The following is a 19,198-nucleotide window of genomic DNA, read 5'->3' on the forward strand; positions in this document are numbered from 1 at the left end:
CAAAAACTCAAGTGTATCCTGTCCTTCTTACCTTGATCCTTGCGTGTTGATTTTGTGTGCCTGTGAAGTGGGACAAACATCACCTGAGCATAGACTTTTATGCAGAGAGGGTAAATGAATGCACACGTTTTCCTAATCCTGACCAAAGAAAAGGCAGCTTTAAAGTTAAGGCATGTTTACTTTGATCTGATGGATTTAACTTTGACTAAAGTTCAGCTTGTGTCCTTTTGAGTTAATCAAAATGGGTGAAGGAGTGCTGATGAGTGACTGAGTAACAACAGCACAACCCTCCAGCAATCAATTTATCCATCATCTATTAAACATGACATGAGACCTTTTCAGATGTGTTCCCCATTTAATTACAAATCACTACAATCAAATTATTTGGGAATAAGCCCCAAGGTATATAGTTAACAGCAAATTCACATCCATTGAACATAATGTCATCACATAACCATACCGACTTATATACATTAAGTTACATAAGAATAAGGTCTATGCAATTGGCATACAATATAGTATAGAGTATTTAGCAGGCAAAACTGAATTGAGTGACAGATACTGAAACCTGCTTCATGTTTGACAATATACAAGATGTGACAACTGCTGACAATGTTTGAGAGCTGGATAAACAAACAAAATGCATTTTCTTGATGGAGGTGTTCCCAATCTGGGAGTAAACAAGTGACATGTAATGTGCAAAATCTATCCATTACACATATGTACAGTACAACAGTGCCTGTAATCTTTATGATACATTCCCCCCCCCTAAATTTATACTTCTTTTTAACACACACAAAAAAATCATGGAAATCATTTGGTCACAAAATTCACTGTGCAGCATATATAGATTTGCCAAAGAGGGGTAATGGAACGAGAAGCCTGAAAGCTGCCAACTCGCGCACTTGCACTGGGAGGATGATTGGTCAGTTATTGCAGAAAGAGGGCTCAATATACATAAGGTCAATGAAACAGGTGATGATTCAAACAGTCTATTAAATGACTTTAATTTAGACCAGATATCTGGATCGGGTTTAGACCAATGAGCAGAGGCCGCATCAAATGTCTCAGTCAAAAATCTCCCAAAAAGTGAATTAAAGTATTTGTAAAAGATACACACTCAAAACCACCTGTACAAAATAATCCTAAATAGATGAAATACATTTCCGCAGAAACCAAATCTTCACATACATGGTAATTGGACAAGTTAAAACAGGCCAACAAACACAGAAATTAAGATGCACCTTCTGGTTTCTGGCAGTGCTTTGGTGTGTTTGTGCATGAAGTGATCAAAATGTTGTGCAACTAATTCAATAATCTGCTCTCTACTGACTGATTGGTCCAGCCACAAACACAAACACAAACAAACACACACACACACACACACACACACACGCAAAACTCTCTAGTACCAGTACCACTTACCCTTATGAAAAATGCAAAAAAATGAAGCAGAATTATGATTACTTATGTTCAACAGTTCCTTTATATGATACTTGTCCCACAATAAAATAAAGATTTAACATGTCCTGCAATTTCTACGGAGCTTAAACTGAACAAAAAAAGATGAAAAGATGATTTCATTGTTAGTTGCAACAACTTCCTCAAAGACACCATTTGACCCCCAAAAAAACCGTCCACTCTTCAGATTTGGCACAACTGTCAGGTAGCCATGCGGTCAAAAGGGTACAAAACAGTAAACCACAACTCTTCACACGCCCCTCCTCCGACACGGCCCCCGTGACAGTGCTAACGTCAGACGCACATCTAAGTTACAAAACATTCACCGCTGGCGTCACACAAAGTTGTACTCGTAATGTCGTTGCCAAGTATTCAACGTCTGAGCGAGTGCGTTAGTGCACGGATATGGATTAAGCATCAAACATGCTGCTTCATACAAGGTGCAGTAGATGCTGAACCACAGGGTCGCTTTGAGGATTCAGGACCAGTTCAGTGGGTCGAAGCGTCACGTCATTATCAAATATTAAATGTAGGAAGACTGGCCACATTTCAACTTTACAGATTATTGCCTTTGTGAATCTTTGACTGAAAATGATTGGGCAATTTGGGAAATTATAAAAACTCCCAACAAAAGTCACAAGACAACCAACAGTATTTGTCATACAGGATATGTGATATAACATTACAGTTAGTGGAGGAGAAGTTATGCCAATTTCTTTTTTTTTTACAATAACACATTTTCATAAAATGATGTCATAGATTGAAACTTCGCCATAAATATAATATGAATGTACTACATCAAGGGATCCGATTTTTCTTTTTTGCATCCCTGCATGGATCTACTGTATCTTCATTACTTGTATCATATGGTAGGCCACAAAACTGTACACTACCACTGATCCACGAACCCTGGCAGCACACCAAAGCATTGCATACCAAATTAATCAGTTAAGACGCCCTCATTTATCCAACAAAGAAAACCCTGCATGCGATCATGGTGCTGAAGGGAAATGACCTGCGTCATTAAAATGTTTACTCATAAGTAAACAAATCTATCCAAGTCTATAAGGGTGAAATTAGTTTTCCAAACGTGTTTGGAGCATGCAAATGAAAAGTAAAATAATAGCGTCTTTAGGAATGATTTCACAGTGTAGGAAGTATATTAATTATATTTTCTTGGACTGAGATTTAATAAGTAACTGCAACTGCTCCTCATCTTGGCTCTTGTTTTCAGGCAGGGCCATCATGCACGTACTTGGGTATTTTACACATGCCTTCCTTGCCAGAGCTTTAGGTATGTCTCAGCCACTTCACACCTAAAAACTTAGAATCATGTGAGTTGTATGAAATCAGAGCTCAATCTTGAGTGTAAAGTATTACAGTTTTGAATTTGCTTTTGTAATTTAGTAAAGGGCATTTTTGGCCCTTCGTATCTATTTTTTTGTTTAACATCATCAGCAAGGGAAAGTGACTGAAAAGACCAATCCATGCATCACATATTTACAGTCCTCTGTGTATCAAAAACAGCATATCCATGACTCCCTAAATATCAAGTGAACCAACTCTGGTTATCTTTTTCTTCGGTTTTCCGGGTTATGTTTAGCAAATATTACTTTACAATGATGATGTAAATGTACATTATGTCTCACTGCCCTGTAAATCCAATTAATTTGCAGCATTCCTTCCTAATACAAACACATGTATTGAAAGTATGTCAGTGGTTTACCAAGATTTCAGCCTTATTACACAATATTAAATATCTAGTTGTTGTCTGACTTTGAATAAATCATGTTGGAAGTGGTCATTTTCCTCAATGATTCCAAAATTTTTGCTGAATTGTGTTTCCCGTGTTAACCATGTAAATAAATATTTTGATGAATACAACAATTTGGTGTTAATATTCCAAATCTTAAGTATGAGTATATATGGAATTTTAAAATGCCTTTGATTTTGATGACCTGATAACAATATAGTTAAGTGCATGTAATCCATCAGAGCTGATTAGTTATCAGCCAATGTGTAAACAAAGATGCTTTTGAAAAAAATTAATAAATGTATATAGTCAAAATAATTGGTGAAATTAATATTTATGAGGATTTGGTTTGTTAACTCGAAACAATGTAATGTCTAATCTGATCCCGAATCTCACTTTGTAAACAGCTGGTCAACTGTGACTGGAAACTTTCACACTCTGAACGAGAAATTTAATTTGTGTTTGTGAATGGGACAAATCAAAATACAGAGAGGAACTATCTTGATTTTTCCATTTACTTGTATATGAATTAATTCAATTCACTTTTCCTATTTACAGCTGTTTGCATCCACATTAATTGATTAAAGCATATAACCTGTAGTTTATGCCTAATTATCTTTCCAAAGTAAAGGATTCACATTGATTATCAATTTTTCAGTGATGTAAAATTACATGTGGTGTCACGTCAGGTCTAGTAAAAGTATAATTGTAGTTTAAATCATATTCAGTATCCCAACAGCTGATACACCTATGCGAGTTGACTTCATACTGTATGGGCTGATCAAATCGGGTTTTTCCCCTCTGGTCTGTTATGATTGAAATCCTGTCCTACTTATTATAGACAGGTTAACTGCTACCTTAAAACAAGGGTTGGAGCTGGACTCTCCTCTCTCGTCAGAAGACAATTTCTCCTATATATTAATCTAAAATAAAAATAAAAAACAAGTGCAGACATTCTTACAATCAAGATAGAACCCACCGTGTCCCTTTAACTTTAAGCTAACTGTCCCAGCAGCCCTTGCAGGGTTTGAGGTGAGAGCCACAGCATCTCCACCAGGTTATACTGGCAGTAGCCCATCCAGAACCCAAAGATCACATCAGTCACATTGTGCCTGCCCAGCATCACTCGGCTCAGCCCGACCAGACCCGCCCACAGCAGGACGAGGACCCTCAGAGGGGCAGCCAGCACGAGGTGAGCCAGCAGGAAGCGCCCACACATGGCGGCACGGTTGGCATGACCGGAGGGGAAGGAGTAGCGGTCCACAGAAAAGGTGGCAAACATGTCCATACGGTTATGTGCTGGCCGACGCCGACGCACCACGGCCTTAACAATGCCAACCAGGATCAGGTCCAGCAGCAGACCTGCAGGGGATGAAGATGAAGAAGGAGTTGTGTTACAAAGTATGAAGAAACAGCTTTCTACCCACATTCAAGCAAAAAGCACAGAGAAATATGTTGAGGCATAAAGAGAGGATATAATGTACTACCAAGAAGGGGTGTTTTTCCTTTTTAACACAAATGATACAGAAAGAAATTTGAATCAGCCAATAGAAAAGCATATTTGGGTAAAGAGAGGTGTTGACTGGAAAAACCCAGGAGTGGTGAATGTAGCTAAATGTAGTGCTGCAGGATTATATGTCCACAGCCTGATGTTTTCTGTGGTATTTATATAACTAGCCTGCTTATGCACACAGAATATTTTATTCTAATCAGAGAAGACTTACAGCCATGTCGGTTTTGGAGGATTTAAAAATCCGTCACTTTGGCATCATCTGGTGGTCATATCGAGGCAGTGACAGACACCAGTGCATGTCACTACTGCTGAGTAATTGGCCTCTTGTACAAATCGGATTAGAGGATGTGCCAGTTTCATACTTAGTGCACTGTAGTTTAAAGTCACTGTGATCCACAAAAGCACTGCTGATCCTGGAGAGACCTTTTCTAAGTACATACATGTCAAAAAACACGTACAATAGAATCAACAACGGTGATAACTCTATTTAGAGATCTTTTTTTATCACCAAAAGTACAGTTGCTACTGATAACATTCACCCAAGTTTCCATTCTGTTCAGGCGTGAGCCATGACAGTGTGACAGAGGCAGCATAATAACTGGACCTATAATTCAGACTTTATGAATTGTATTGTTTACACTTGTAAACAAATCAGAATGTTTGACCTCCAGTAGTGTGGTAAAGCTGGTTCCTGTTGATTTTCTGATCCAATTAATCCATGTAATCAGTGCGTCTGTAACAAACAGCCAATTGCAACATTCATTGACCAACAACTAAGGTGTCATAGGTGAGCAACTGGTTCTTGAAGGGAAATTAAGCACTCAAAGACAGGAACATTTAAGTTTGTGATAAGGTGTGGGGGGGGGGGGGGTGCATTTTTAGTTACTATTTTTCATATACTTTGAGTTTAAAAAGGTATGTATCCAATATTCAGATCAGTCTGTCTTTGAATATATGCAGGATGTGAAACTTTCACCCCAGTGGTGCAACACAGATTCATCCTGGTTGATGAAAGTGAAGGAAACCTCCTCAACACAACAGCGTTGACTACAGGTTTTAAGTCGAGTCTCTGCAACCAGAAAGATTGCTTATTAACAGATCTCCAGGGCTGCAGTGCTGAAAAATTAATGCAACACTCTGGTGGCATTGAGCCAATTGCTGCTGGGAATCCAATGAAAGGATGTCAGGATACACAACTGTACATTTGATTCATTACTGATAACTGCTCTATGGCTAAATAACCATCTACTGTTGTTACCCATTAAAGATGTGGTTTGTAAACAAAGTCTTTAGCTGCACACATTTCTTCCATTGTTGGATCATCAAACTGTAACCTGCCGTTTCCTTCACGAGGCGTCTTTTGACACAGTATGTTGTCCCCGTCAGAGTCCTGTAGTGACTTCCCTTTTCCAGGCACATATTGATGCAGACCTGGGACTATCTTTATCCTTACCTGGTTTATATACTTAATTTAATAACTTCTAAAAATAGCAAAAGGTCTAGTTTAATGGAAATGAAAACTGTTGAGTCCAGAGGCTGCTACCTACAGCTTGCATTCAGGAAGGTTGAATAGTAGATATTATATTACCACCAAAAGATTTCAGGGGAAAAATACATTCTTTATCTGAGAACCCTGGATGTAGTCTCTCCACTGCAGCTGTACCTCCCGAAAACAAGAGATATGAGGTTCAACCAGGGAAGCTGATTCAACATCCTACAATTTAAAGCTTCTGTTGGACCTTATTAGCACTAACAAAAAAGTATCTTCAATCCGTTTCTGGCAAAGAAAAATTCCACTAATACCTGGAAAGCAGGTCATAAAAGTGAAAAATGTCCATTGCACTTTCCAGAGTTCAAAATGATATCATCAACTTGTTGGTTTTATCCAAAACTCAAAAAAGATTCAGTTCATAACCACATTAAATAGTCAATCCATCAATTGTTTTAACTGCTGTTGGTGCCTTTTTTCATATTGAACTGATCAAATGAATATCAGCACTGCCTTACCACTGCAGTAGCGCACACCAAAGGAAAAACATTCAATCAGATGCACACCAATCAATAAAAAGTCTACTGGTCATATCAAGCACAACCACATTGAAATATATACAGTTAACGGTGACACTGTGGGCTCATATTATTGGGCAAAACAAACTAGACCTCCGGATAGAAAGCATGACCTCGCGCCACACATTTGAATTTGTTTCAACTTTGTTACTGGCTGTTAACTGATGTAATTAAAGCCGTCTATAAATCAGCCATCTATAAATGAAACTACAGTCCAAAGGCGTTCACCACCTCCCTCATTACAGGTCAGTATATTCTCTCTGAACCCGTCTACCACACCTCTTCACTCTCACATAGATTTCCTCCCTGTAACTTAATAAAGCATCCGTCAAAAAGACTCTCTGAAAGCACACCGAAATCACGTAACAAGAACATTTGACACCGCTATCCATTCATTTAGGCACAATTTTACAGAGTTCAGACACCTGTTTAAATCCACCTGTTACTCAAATTGACCTGAAAGCTGGCGGACACCAGCATGGTATAAAATATACTGCAGGAGACGTATACTACAGGCGGCACCGTGTACAGTCGGTTAAATGAGGGGAGACCGCAATCAGAGATGGACCAAGGGCAGGATTTAGAGCATCTACAGGTGAGAGGCTGCCAACACAGGTGGAGGACAGGTACACTGTGTGGGAAGCTTTGCACGGCAGATCAGGACCGGAGGAAAACAAGGGCGCCGCGACACCTACCGACACCGGAAGTCAACCCAGCTCAGTGATACCTGTGTACAAAATGAAAGGTTTGCTGCCATGTTAGAGTGACAAACAGAGTGGAGGAACATAAAGAGATTGGTTGTTGTTGTTAGTTTTTTTTTACCCATGAGGAGGTTAAGCATGACTTCTTGTCCTGCAACACTGTCACTCTTGTACAGACAGTAGGCGGTACCAGCCAGCCACGGGATGCCATGTCCCGATATCTCGATCAGTTTCATCAAGGGGCGCACGCTGCCCCAGGACGAGTCCTCGCAGGCGCACACCCCCAGCTGCTTGGAGAGCCACAGGTCGATGGCCAGCAGGGAGCTGAGCGCCACGCATATGAAGGAGGGGTTCAGCCGGATGCCGTCCTCTTCAGGTAGCCCCTGACCGCTCCCGGAGCCGGTCGAAGAGCCGGAGCCCCGGCGCCGAGTGGGGCTCTCCGAGGCTCGGAGGCGGGCGGTGGTCGGGTCGGAGCCCTGCCGCTGGAGGAGGTGCGACGGCGAGGTCCGGTTCAGCGGCTTCGTCAGCGACAAGAACTCGTAGCGGCCGTTGGAGCTGCCGAGCACCGGGCTTCCTCCGCTGCGACCGGGGTTTTTCGCTTTTGGAGAATGCATTTGGTCTGTTAATCTGTACCAGGGAGTTGTACCTGTTGTGCGTAAATTTTAGTCGCACCGCAGTGGCAATTTTCTGTGGAGTGCTGTGCGGGTTGTCGCGGCTTTAGCTCATCTGTTGTACCTTTGACAATTCATCTCACGTCCTAGAGCACCGAGTTGAATCGCCATCTTTGTTGTTCTTATCGCAAAGCAGCCTGGGAAATCGTGTCTGCTGTGCTGATTGTGAAACCTGCAAAAAGAAAAAAAAATAAAGTTTTGAAAACAATTTTCTTTTAAGAAATTTTGTAAGGTTGGCCACGATTGATCTATTTTTATATGTCGATTGTTTTTAAATTAATGTTTGTATTTTATATTTGCATATAGCCTATTTGATAAGGTTATATACAGTTGGCCTATATGGGCCACACATTTATATACAGTCTGTAGCTTCTACTATGTTTGTTACGTTATTGTTGGTTTAATAAAGTTGTAAAATGGCACTGCTGTATGAATTAAAGAAATGACAGAAAATGACTCAGATCTGAATTTTGAAACTTTACTTCCCTTCCTTCTGAAGATAGTCTATCAGATGTGATTGTCTTTGACTAACACACACATAAAAAAAACATACAAAAATCAAGGCAATAAACAACAGCAATACACATTTTAAACACGGTATTGTTGGTCAAAAATATGTCAACAAGCCAAGTTGAACACTCATCCTTCAATAGAAGGCTACCAATTTCTTTTTTTTTTTTTTTTTTTTTGGGGGGGGGGACATAAATGTTACTTCACACACATTACGGGTTGCTGTATAAATATTGTGAATCGATGCGTTTTTGACAAGTCATTATCAAAATCTCTGAATTTCTCTGCATTAACTTAAATGGTCCGGGAACTATCTGGTGTCTAAACGTCATGCGTTGGTACAACTGACGTACAGATGACCCCGCCCCCCTTTTTTTTTTTTTTTTTTTTTTTTTTTTTTTTTGCCTATTCATGTGATGCTCATCTATTATAAAGTCAAGGCTGCTCTCTGTCGTCCGATTCTATCGTGCCTGAGCTACAGGGGGAAGAGGCGACCATGCCCGGTATTCTGCTCGGGGACGAGTTCCCAAACTTCGAAGCCAACACCACCATCGGCAGGATCAAGTTCCACGATTTCCTGGGCAGCTCGTGAGTGCGCAGACTTCCTCTTCAAACACCACATTGCAACTCACGCGTTTTATTTTATTTGTTGGAATCTCAACAGTCTGATATGTGATTGAGCTGCTTGTGTGTGCGTGTGTGTGCGTGTGTGTGTGTGTGTGTGTGTGTGAAGACAGCCCTAATCCGGAGGAATTCTGAATTCAAAAGCCAAAACAGATTTTGTACGGTGGTCTGACGCACCAGTGTGTAACGCGACACCTGCTGGCTCACAGTGTTACACAAGCATGACTGTTTAGTTATACAACGTTAAACTGTAATTTTCTCAATAAAGGTGTATTTCAGAGTAAAACAATTCATGCAGCGTTTGTATTCTCTCTGGTCAGTGAGTGTAACGAGCAGTGTTTTGTGTCTTTGTGTGAATTTTGAAAAGAGGCTGAATGTCCAACCCTCTGTTGGTCGGGAGAAAAGAACTGTGTGCGCATGCAGGACATGACACACACATGCATCCAGCGCTGGACATGGACGCAGTGTTCATGTGAACTACTTTGTTGCATGAGCTCCTAATAACTTGATGCAAGTGCTTTTTTTTTTTTTTTTTGCACATACTCGTTCAAGTTTATGCTTTAAACAACAACATTCGACCCTAGTTGGAGAATTTATGAAGCAAAAACATTAGAGGTCCAAAGATACAACTATTTGTTGATTGACAAAAATGAATCGAACTATTTTGGAAATTAATTAAGTCTTTTGTGCATGATAATAAATTGTATCTTTTAGTTGTGGACAGTTGGTTGAGTCCAAACAAGACATTTCAGTCTGCACCAAGGCTTTGGGCAACACTCATAGACACGTTTCACCATTTTCTGATATTCTAAAGACCCCACAGTCAATTGATTAACTTATAAAATGACACAGTTTAACTTAAAATGACAATAAGCGTTATTTGCAGGCCTAGAAATCAACAAATATTTCCTAGTTTGAGCATCTTCATTATATGGATTTGCTAATTTTTTGTTTTATATCACGTTGTATAAAATAAATCTAAAATCCCCCCAGTTTCAGATGTTAGCCTGACAAAGCAAGACATTTGAAGAAACTGGGATGTTAAACAATCTTTGCAGCACTTCCTTGAACTGTTCCTAGATTAAAAGATGATTGTGTGGCACACAGAGGATGAGCGACAGTGTAGCTGCCCCTCCAAACAGGTAAAACCTGAAGCTTTAAATGTGTCAAGACAAGGACACCCAGCTATGGGAACTGCATAATAACTTCCTTATTTCCTCCCTGGGAATAGATGCTGGACTGCGATAAGCAACCATCTGTTAAAGCCGTGTCCTAGTTTTCGAGCCTTCCATTGTGTTTTTCAGCAGTGCTTGATTGAGATTGTTCCTGCTTGTGCAAGTGGAAGCTGCAATCCCAGCAGAACAAACAAAAAACTCTGTACTGCCATGATTGAAACCTTAGAGTCACTTATGCAGAAAATTTTGCAACAACAACAACAAAAAAGATGTTAAAAAGGTCTGTTTTTTCAACAGCAGCCTTCAAATGCACTCCTCTTTCAAACTGTCGGTGTTGACCATCTTGTAATACAAAAAACATGCCGGAACAATGTGGGACTGTCCTTTCGGGGCTTTTGGTCAGCCAGTAATCAGGTGATCACAATGCCTCTACACCATGTGATGATAAGTCACAACACCCTTAAGTGCAAATCCACTCAAATCATCTGAGGCACGTACAAAACTCATGTTGGTCGAGAATGAATAATCCTGAATAAAAGATCAACAATTTGAAATCTTTTACAGAACTGCCTGGCTTTGCCTTCACTGGACGGCCTCAGTGCGACGCAGCAGGATTTAATGTCTTCAGTTTGACTGCTGGATTCACAGAGACTTGTTGTTTCAATCTGTTTGGAAATTCCTCCACTGAGAGTTGATGTTCTGTTTTTCTCTTTTCTAAGTTATTTGCTTCTCTTCTTTTGTCTGAACTTCAACCTATTGTGCTCTTACTCCTTCAGTATTTCTGAACCTCTTGAACTTTTGAAAATTCTAGGAAAAAAAAACAAGTGTGTGTCGAGGCATAAATGCAGAAAGAATAGATTCACACATGAAACACCTGAAATGAGCTTTTTATAGTGTTATAAATTCAGGGAAGTGGAAGCATGGAACATAATTTGTCCTTCAGCTTGTGTTTACTTGAACTTGTGACCTGAATGACGTAGCCAGGCTCATCTGTAAAAGTTTAACCAGTATGCAAGGTCATTCTTCAACAGGAATGCAGACTGCAGGATGACAGTGACCTTAGCTTCTATTTTCCTTGTACAGTTTTTATACAGTAATGTTTCTGCGCCTCTGTCTCAAACAGAGGTCTTGTCACTTTATATCTATAACAAAAACATTGTGTCTTTACCTCTGCAGGTGGGGAATCCTGTTCTCCCACCCAAAGGATTTCACTCCTGTCTGCACCACTGAGCTTGCCTGTGCTGCGAAGATCAGCGATGAGTTTAAGAAACGAAGTGTAAAGATGATCGCCTTGTCCATCGACAGTGTTGAGGATCACCATGGCTGGAGCAAGGTTGGGGGTGTATTTACACACACACACACACACACACACACACACACACACACACACACACACACACACACACACACACACACACACACACACTGCATTGCTCTACCTTTTTGCGGTGTGCGAGAGGCCAAAGGAAAAGTTTGTTGAACAGGTCAGGCTACTTGTGGGTGGAGTGACAATTAATGGTGGTAATTAATACTTGCATACTCTTATTGCATGATAATGACATTTTAAAGGTGGCTTGCTATCTAGAAAAACTGACAGTAGTGTCATGACTCATTGTAATCACATTGTGATTATCTTCAAATTCAACCTGTTAATGCCTTATGGACAGGGACGCCCTGCATCTATGTGCTTTCTGTCCTTTACTCTCAACTCAAAGTCCTTTCATTTTGATCGAAGCCAAACTCCTTTAGTTTCTTGTTCTTTAAATGTCCATCATATTCATCAGACATCCTCTGCCTCAAAGCAGCTCTATGGAAGCACAATGCTGCTTTTTTTTTAATGTTATAAAGACACACAAACTTATGTTATAACACAAAACTCTTGTTAATAAAAAGCTAGTATTTATCACATTAATAACATAAAATGTTAAAAATTTGATAAGTGATTGCTCTGCTGTGAGCACACTGGATGATATTGTGGTAAGCATATGTAGACTAAGGAGGATTTTAAAGTGATCGGGGCGTTACAAAGGGAAGAATGAGTCTGACTCTCTGGAGGTAGCCTCATTTCTCATGGATCAGCTGGAGGGACATGGAAGGGTCCATGGATACACCAGTCAAGGACTCCCTAAAATTGGCAAAGATGAGAACTATAAATCAAATGCCCCCTTCTACGCTTACAGGCATGTAATACTCCCGTGATCTGAACAAGAGCTTGCAATAGTCGGCGGGCAGGCAGAATTCAGCATAACATCCTGTTCACAACCCGAGTACATGTCACCGCCGCTTGAGACAAACTTATAACATTATAACGTGAAATGTTTCATGTTATAACAAGATACGTTTATTGTAATAGCGTGACACGTTTGTATATACATGGCAGCAATTTGCTTCCGTACAGTGCCGATCTGGTTCCATAGTTAGTTTCTGGTCTAAGAGTAGTTCACAAAGCATTAAGTCCAGTTAGGCCTGCTCTCAATCGGTTACATTCTGCAGGTAACGTGCAGCAAGTAACTGATTGTTTAACTCATTTAATCACCGTTCTAGAAAAAAATAGCAAAAATGAACTTTTATAAGTGGTGGATGAATTAAAAGAAATCAAGTCTGCTCACCAACAATCCAATAACACTGGAGATGGGAGTTTGCAAAAACTCTCTTCTACTTGGACAAATGCAATTTTGTATAAACTTGAAAATATAATTGAGTGAACCTAAAACCAAAAATGTGCTCTTCAGATCATCAATTGATTTTTGACAAACTGTCTAGTTTAATTTCATTTTTAATGTTAAGTATTTTTTTAATTTTTTTTTATTTCATACGAAATGTTATTATTGTATGTGGAGGAAACTGAGGGGCCAGACCTTTATGGTTGTTTATTGGACCAGTGTCTGTTGATCAAATGTCTCTCTGCTGCCAAAAGAGAAGTCTACGTGCATTTTGAGCCAAGTGTTTTCGCTCTTCCAGATGAATTCAAACCTCTGACGCAACAGTGGTGGTACAGCAGTCATAGAGCACGAGCATGTAGTTCATGGTCCTCATGTAACCCGCAGGAGTTAATGATTAGAAGCTTGGGGTGTCTGGTCACTCATGAAACTTGCGCTACGATAGTGGAGATGGCTGCCATAATGGAGAGAATTATTAACAGGATGATGCACTATCAAAGGTGTCAGGGCTGAACGCGTTCCTTCTCTCTGTACAGGATGTGACGGCATTCAACAGTAAGGCTGACAGCGCTTTGCCGTTCCCCATCATCGCTGATGACAAGAGGGAGCTGTCAGTCCAGCTGGGCATGCTGGACCCCGATGAGAGGGACAAGGATGGACTACCCCTCACTGCTCGCTGTGTGAGAAACCTGTCCTCCTCACACTCACACACTAATGGCCTCTTCATCAGTAGGGGATATAATGTGTCTTTATTACATCACTACAATAAACAAAGGTCAAAAGATAGTATCATGATTCAATAGACACCTAATGACAGTAAACATGCATTTTATTTGGAATAAAATCAGCTTTGCTCTGACTTATCTGCTTGTGAAAGGTTGTGGCCTTTTTTTCTTACTTTACTTTACTCTTTCTTTTCCCTAGAGGCAAATATTTGAGAGACAAACTGTGACTTGGTCGCTCTGTATATACACTTGAATAGAACATATATTTATTCAGTTGGCAACCAAAATAAAAAACAAACAAAACACTTTTAACAATTAATTTCTTTTGTGGATATATTTAAACCCGTCAAAAAAAAAAAGACCCTATCCTGGATGTTACCATCAACTGTGTCATCTGTCTCCATCCACTCCAGGTCTTTGTGATTGGCCCTGACAAGAAGCTGAAGCTGTCCATCCTCTACCCCGCCACCACAGGAAGGAACTTCGATGAACTGCTCCGAGTTATCGACTCCCTGCAGCTGACCGCGCAGAAGAAGGTCGCCACACCTGTCAACTGGAAGGTACACAGTTAAACCATGTATTCATGTCAGTCAGCTGTCTGGATGAGCAGAGGGAACAAAACAGATGTCAAGCTCTCTTCTCTAGGTGTACAATGTAATAATAGCTACAACAAACTGTGCACACATGAACCACATAATAATTAAACCATCATAATTAAACCAAATGGAAAATAAATATTATCCTATGTCCCGCATAATGTTACAATGAAAAATATATGAACACTCACCTTTATAATCTGATGAACATAAATAATTTATCAAGACCAGTAACTTTAATCTAATGGAGACCATTGGATCATTGATGATATTTTATTTCTTTCAGAGAAACAATTTGAAACCAAATGAATATGCAAAGAGCTAAATTTCTGACAATTTTTTTTTTTTTTTAAAGGAATAGTTCAAATCTGTTTTTCTTTGGTTGAGATTTAGATGTGATGATTGATGTCACTCTCTAATCTGAGAGTCACTAAAATCAAACTGAATTGAAATAAATTGAACTGAATCTGTCTCTCAGCAAAAGCTCTCTCTTTTACACATTATATCTCATTTATTTCAATTGTTTATGAGGGAGTTTGTGTCGGACTATTCCTCGGTCTAGAACAGTTACCATTAAGCTTAAATGGCTGCAAGATGTCACTAAAAATTGTAAGTGCTTCCAATTCAAAAAGACAATATAAGTGTTTGTGTCCAAATTTTGAGCATATCATGATCAAGCACCACACGGCACAGGAGCCATAAGAGGCTGCCGCATGAGTGTAATTGGTGAGCACTTCTTCTAATCATGTGGTAAAGCTGGACCCTGCTTCTAAAACACACTTCCCTGTTCTTAATTTTTTTTCAGCCTGGTGACAAAGTCATGGTCATTCCCTCGCTTTCTGAGGCTGAAGCTGCGTCTCTCTTCCCTAACGGTGTGACAACTAAAGAGGTGCCTTCTGGGAAGAAATACCTCCGTTACACCCAGATCTGAAGACACACAAGGACAGCCTCCTGCTTCAGTTTACTGCTCTTCAACCTGGAAATCTTCGACTGATAATTCATTTGTAGAAGTGACCAAAATAAATAGATGCACTAATCTGGTTTGGTGACAAGTTTGTAATCATGCAACGTTTCCAGTACTGAACCAGGGATACTTTTTGTATCATTGTACAGTGCCTTGTCTAGCCAAAATAAAACCACATTTCACACGTGTTCTGTATTTTTGAACTTTTTCACACTGGAAGAGGAAGTTTGGTAAAAAGTTTTCTCTGCTATGATGTACCACCAGGTGTCCCTCTACAACATGAAAACAGAAATATCAACAAAGTTCTTTTGCTGCAGTACTGCCTTATATCAATAGGTGGCACTACATGTACAATGATGAACTGTGGCTTATAAGGGTGAGAGCACTAACCCGTTAATGCGTGATAGGGAGTGGTAGTGAAATGATTATATACACTTGCAGTCTTTAAGAAAATGAAAGGACACAGTAATTGTGAAGTTGATATCGACTTCAAAAATGTTGTTGTGATGTTTTCCCTAAAGTACACAAGCTTTCAAAACTCTTTTTTTTTTTTTTTTTTTTTTTTTTTTTTTTTTAAATCACTTTGCCAACTCAGCATTCTAAATGTCTAAGTGTACCATGGATTAGTGTTTAAAATTGATAGCTCTGTTTGTTCTATGCTCAGTGTCAAAGCTTTTAAAATACGAAAGTGGAGATGAAACTCAGCAGCTGCATAACCCAAAGGATGCGAGCAGTGGTAATTAAGTACATCTGCTCGTGAAATTTTAAGGTTCTTGTCTTTTACTTCAGTATGTCTAGTTTATATTATGTTTTACTTCACCAAGGGGAAATGTAATTTTTACTTCAATACATTTATCTCACAGGTTGTTACTTGAGATTAAGGTTCATAAAATCGCATAATTATGAAATAGAACACTTTGGTGAATAACAATTTAGTGATTTCCAATTGCTTTGGATTGTAAATTTCTAACAACCAAAAAGAACTATTTCAGATGTCTACAAGTTGTTCCTCCTAAGAGACGTGTCCTCTCTAAACTGTCTGATAGTATCATTTCAATAACTGTATGAGGCTCAAAGAGGTAAAATCATCTAATATTTAAGATAAAGAGTAACAATGAGAAAAACGCAGAACAACTGACAACAACCCCGAAATGAATGAATACACATTTGTATCGCAGAACTTTGCTTTTTCTCCATCATTCCTTCATTAATCATCTCATGGCTCCTCAGACTTGTCTTGTGAATCTGTGGCCCTGCCTGACCTCTGGGTTAGAAACCACTGGAAGCACATTGACGGGTTACTACATTAAAATTCTGCTTACAAACTGATGCGCCAGTATTAATAGTCTTTTGCATCTGTCACTAACAATGGCCATTTTTCTTTCTTTTACTTTTCATGCTTTAAGTATATTTTTCTGATAATAAAGTGTACTTTCAGTAGAAGTTTTACTTGTTGATTATTTTACATTGTTGTATTGGTACCTTCATGTAAAGGAGCTCAGTACATCCTCCACTACAGACGATATGTTATTGAAGATCTTTTATTGTAAAGGTGCGTGGAAAAGACATTAGGAGTTGAATTGCACAAACAGCAAAGGCCCTCACAAAGATTTCATCCTGTCTTTGAAGAAAAAGAGATTTATTTTATTTTAGTTGAGCTGAATAAAAACAGAATGAAGTTAAATTGCAATAAAAAAAAAAAAATAGGATGGCGTGTATATAAATCAATAAAGTATCAAAACACCTCTGTGTTCCAGAGGAAGATCAAACTGATGGGCTGATGTTTTTCAGCAACAGTAAATCGAGCTCAGCAGGTCGGCTTTAACTGTAGATGAGACACTGAAGCCAGGAGTGAGGTGTAGATTTCCTCTTTGAGTTATTCAACCCTCAAAACTGCGTGGCTGAGGATCGTATTAATTACGAGAAGTTGTCTGAAGGTGAACACTGATCTCACACGCATGCACACACACCCTGGCCTTGCATTCACTCTGAGTCTGAGGAATGTTGAGGTCAAAGAGAAAAGATGGGATTCCCTTTGAGTTAGGAGGGAGGCAGAGTGTGCAGGGCCAGATAAAATATCTTAAGGCCCTCCTCCTTTACACTCCTGTCATCCGCACAATGTGAACTGGAATGTTATTCTTCTTGTTTGCCTTTCAATCACCTAACAGAGTTCTTAAATGAGTGAACAGTTTGTGTTTCTTTTCTGTCTCTTCAATAGATTGCAGTATTTCGATCTCTGTAGATTAGGGCCAACATTCTTGTGGATGGAAGAGCTGGTTGCCGCAGTGACCGAGGTTCTCAAATATGTGATGAAAGTTCATGTATTCATCAGGTGACCCTCGCCTCCTCCGCCTGTTCTCCCTTCTCCTTCTCTGGTGGCTGTTTTGTCCCCAGGAGTCATCGCAAATAACATCCCCACAGGCACACCGTGCTGATCAAATGCATTTCTCAAATTCCAGACTACAATGGCCTGTGCCAGAGCATGAGAAGTGCTTTGGGTGTCAGACACGGACTTAATTGCCCAGTACCAAGCCCCCCTCTCCCCACCTCATCACCCTGTTCATCTGTCACCCCTCACTTCTTGGCTATCGAGCCAACTCACCCCACCTCGCCTCAGCAACACTAGTACATGTAATACAACACCGGCCTCAGGTCTCACAGGGTAAAATACAAACAAAATACCAGCAGCTGGCCTCTTGCTTTCTCGTGAACACTCGCATCATACTGATGATCAGATGCTGCTTTGAAAGGAGGGGCAGCACGTCAAATTGTAAAGTTAGATTATATGCATATGCTTATCCTCTTTTTAAGATAAACCATGGTTGCAAGAAAAAAAGCTACAGAAAAACAATAAATAGGAACTGTTAAAAAGGTTTTTGGCACGGTTTGTGTGTCAGTACGCCTGGTTTATTTGCTACATATAATTACTTCAGTTGGGTAGACGACGAGCTAATGACCAAGAATTTGAGCCATCGTTGCTGTTTCGTTCAGTCCAACCAACCAACCAATCACCCATTGGTTTGTGAACGGCTGTTATGAAGCCTCGAGTTCGGATAATCACCATCTTGCTAGTTTGGAGCGATTCGGAGCCGCAGGTAACCATATTTGGACGAGCTGAGAAGGAGCGAGTGTTAGATCTGACTTAATCTGTCTGGAAACCCGAGAGCACTGCCATACCCACTGATAGTGAAAACCTGACTACACCACAGGCCTGTCAATTAAACAGACACGCCCTTAAAAACACAGCTTTTTGATGCCTGTTTTCTAATTATTGAGGGGAATCTTTTCAGATGGACCTCCAAAAAACTAATAAGGAAAAAATGTACTGACTATGTATTTCATGGGACAAGTTGAATGGGAGTTTATGGAGCCAGAGGTTTTTTGGAGGCAACCCCAAGTGGCACTCGGTGGCATTGCAGTTTATGGCACTTCTACATTGACCTCATTTTTCAGATCAGGAAGCTACCTTCCCTTTTATATACAGTCAATGGGTTAGATGCTATTTCTTCTTCCTCTCATAGTAACCGGATGGTACGTCACTCACTATCGCCTGTTGAGGCATGGGGTGGTATCAAGAGATGGGACAGGGCAAGCTGGTTAGCCTGCTAACTTTAGTAGATATCTGTGCAACACAATAGACCTCTTTGACATGAAGTCAAAACTGCTATTTCTTCAAATTCTGAGGATAATTTTAGTTAATTTTTGAATGTCTTAAACATTTTTTTTTGGACATATTGGACCTTTAAAGGTGCAAATCTTTGATGTTAAGATGAAACTT

At 39.8% G+C, this 19,198-nt stretch overlaps 2 protein-coding genes across 2 annotated transcripts; one reads left to right on the forward strand and one right to left on the reverse strand.

Annotated features, from left to right (window-relative positions):
• Nucleotides 1–335: 335 nt before the first annotated feature.
• plpp6 (phospholipid phosphatase 6) lies at nt 336–8,302 on the reverse strand. Its single transcript, XM_069150037.1, has 2 exons — nt 7,617–8,302; nt 336–4,576 (listed from the first exon to the last, which is right to left on the reverse strand). The coding sequence occupies exons 1-2, from the start codon at nt 8,107–8,109 to the stop codon at nt 4,209–4,211; spliced, it is 861 nt and encodes a 286-aa protein (XP_069006138.1). The 5' UTR covers nt 8,110–8,302; the 3' UTR covers nt 336–4,208.
• A 793-nt stretch (nt 8,303–9,095) lies between these two features.
• Nucleotides 9,096–15,607, forward strand: prdx6 (peroxiredoxin 6). The gene is made up of 5 exons (XM_069150039.1): nt 9,096–9,264; nt 11,652–11,808; nt 13,672–13,815; nt 14,274–14,420; nt 15,262–15,607. Exons 1-5 carry the CDS (start codon nt 9,173–9,175, stop codon nt 15,385–15,387), a joined length of 666 nt encoding a protein of 221 aa, XP_069006140.1. The 5' UTR covers nt 9,096–9,172; the 3' UTR covers nt 15,388–15,607.
• Nucleotides 15,608–19,198: the final 3,591 nt, after the last annotated feature.

The sequence above is a fragment of the Embiotoca jacksoni genome, unplaced genomic scaffold (genome assembly GCF_022577435.1).
Source record: "Embiotoca jacksoni isolate LCO1_2020_lvr unplaced genomic scaffold, fEmbJac1.0.p SCAF_16, whole genome shotgun sequence".
Lineage (NCBI taxonomy): Eukaryota > Metazoa > Chordata > Actinopteri > Embiotocidae > Embiotoca > Embiotoca jacksoni.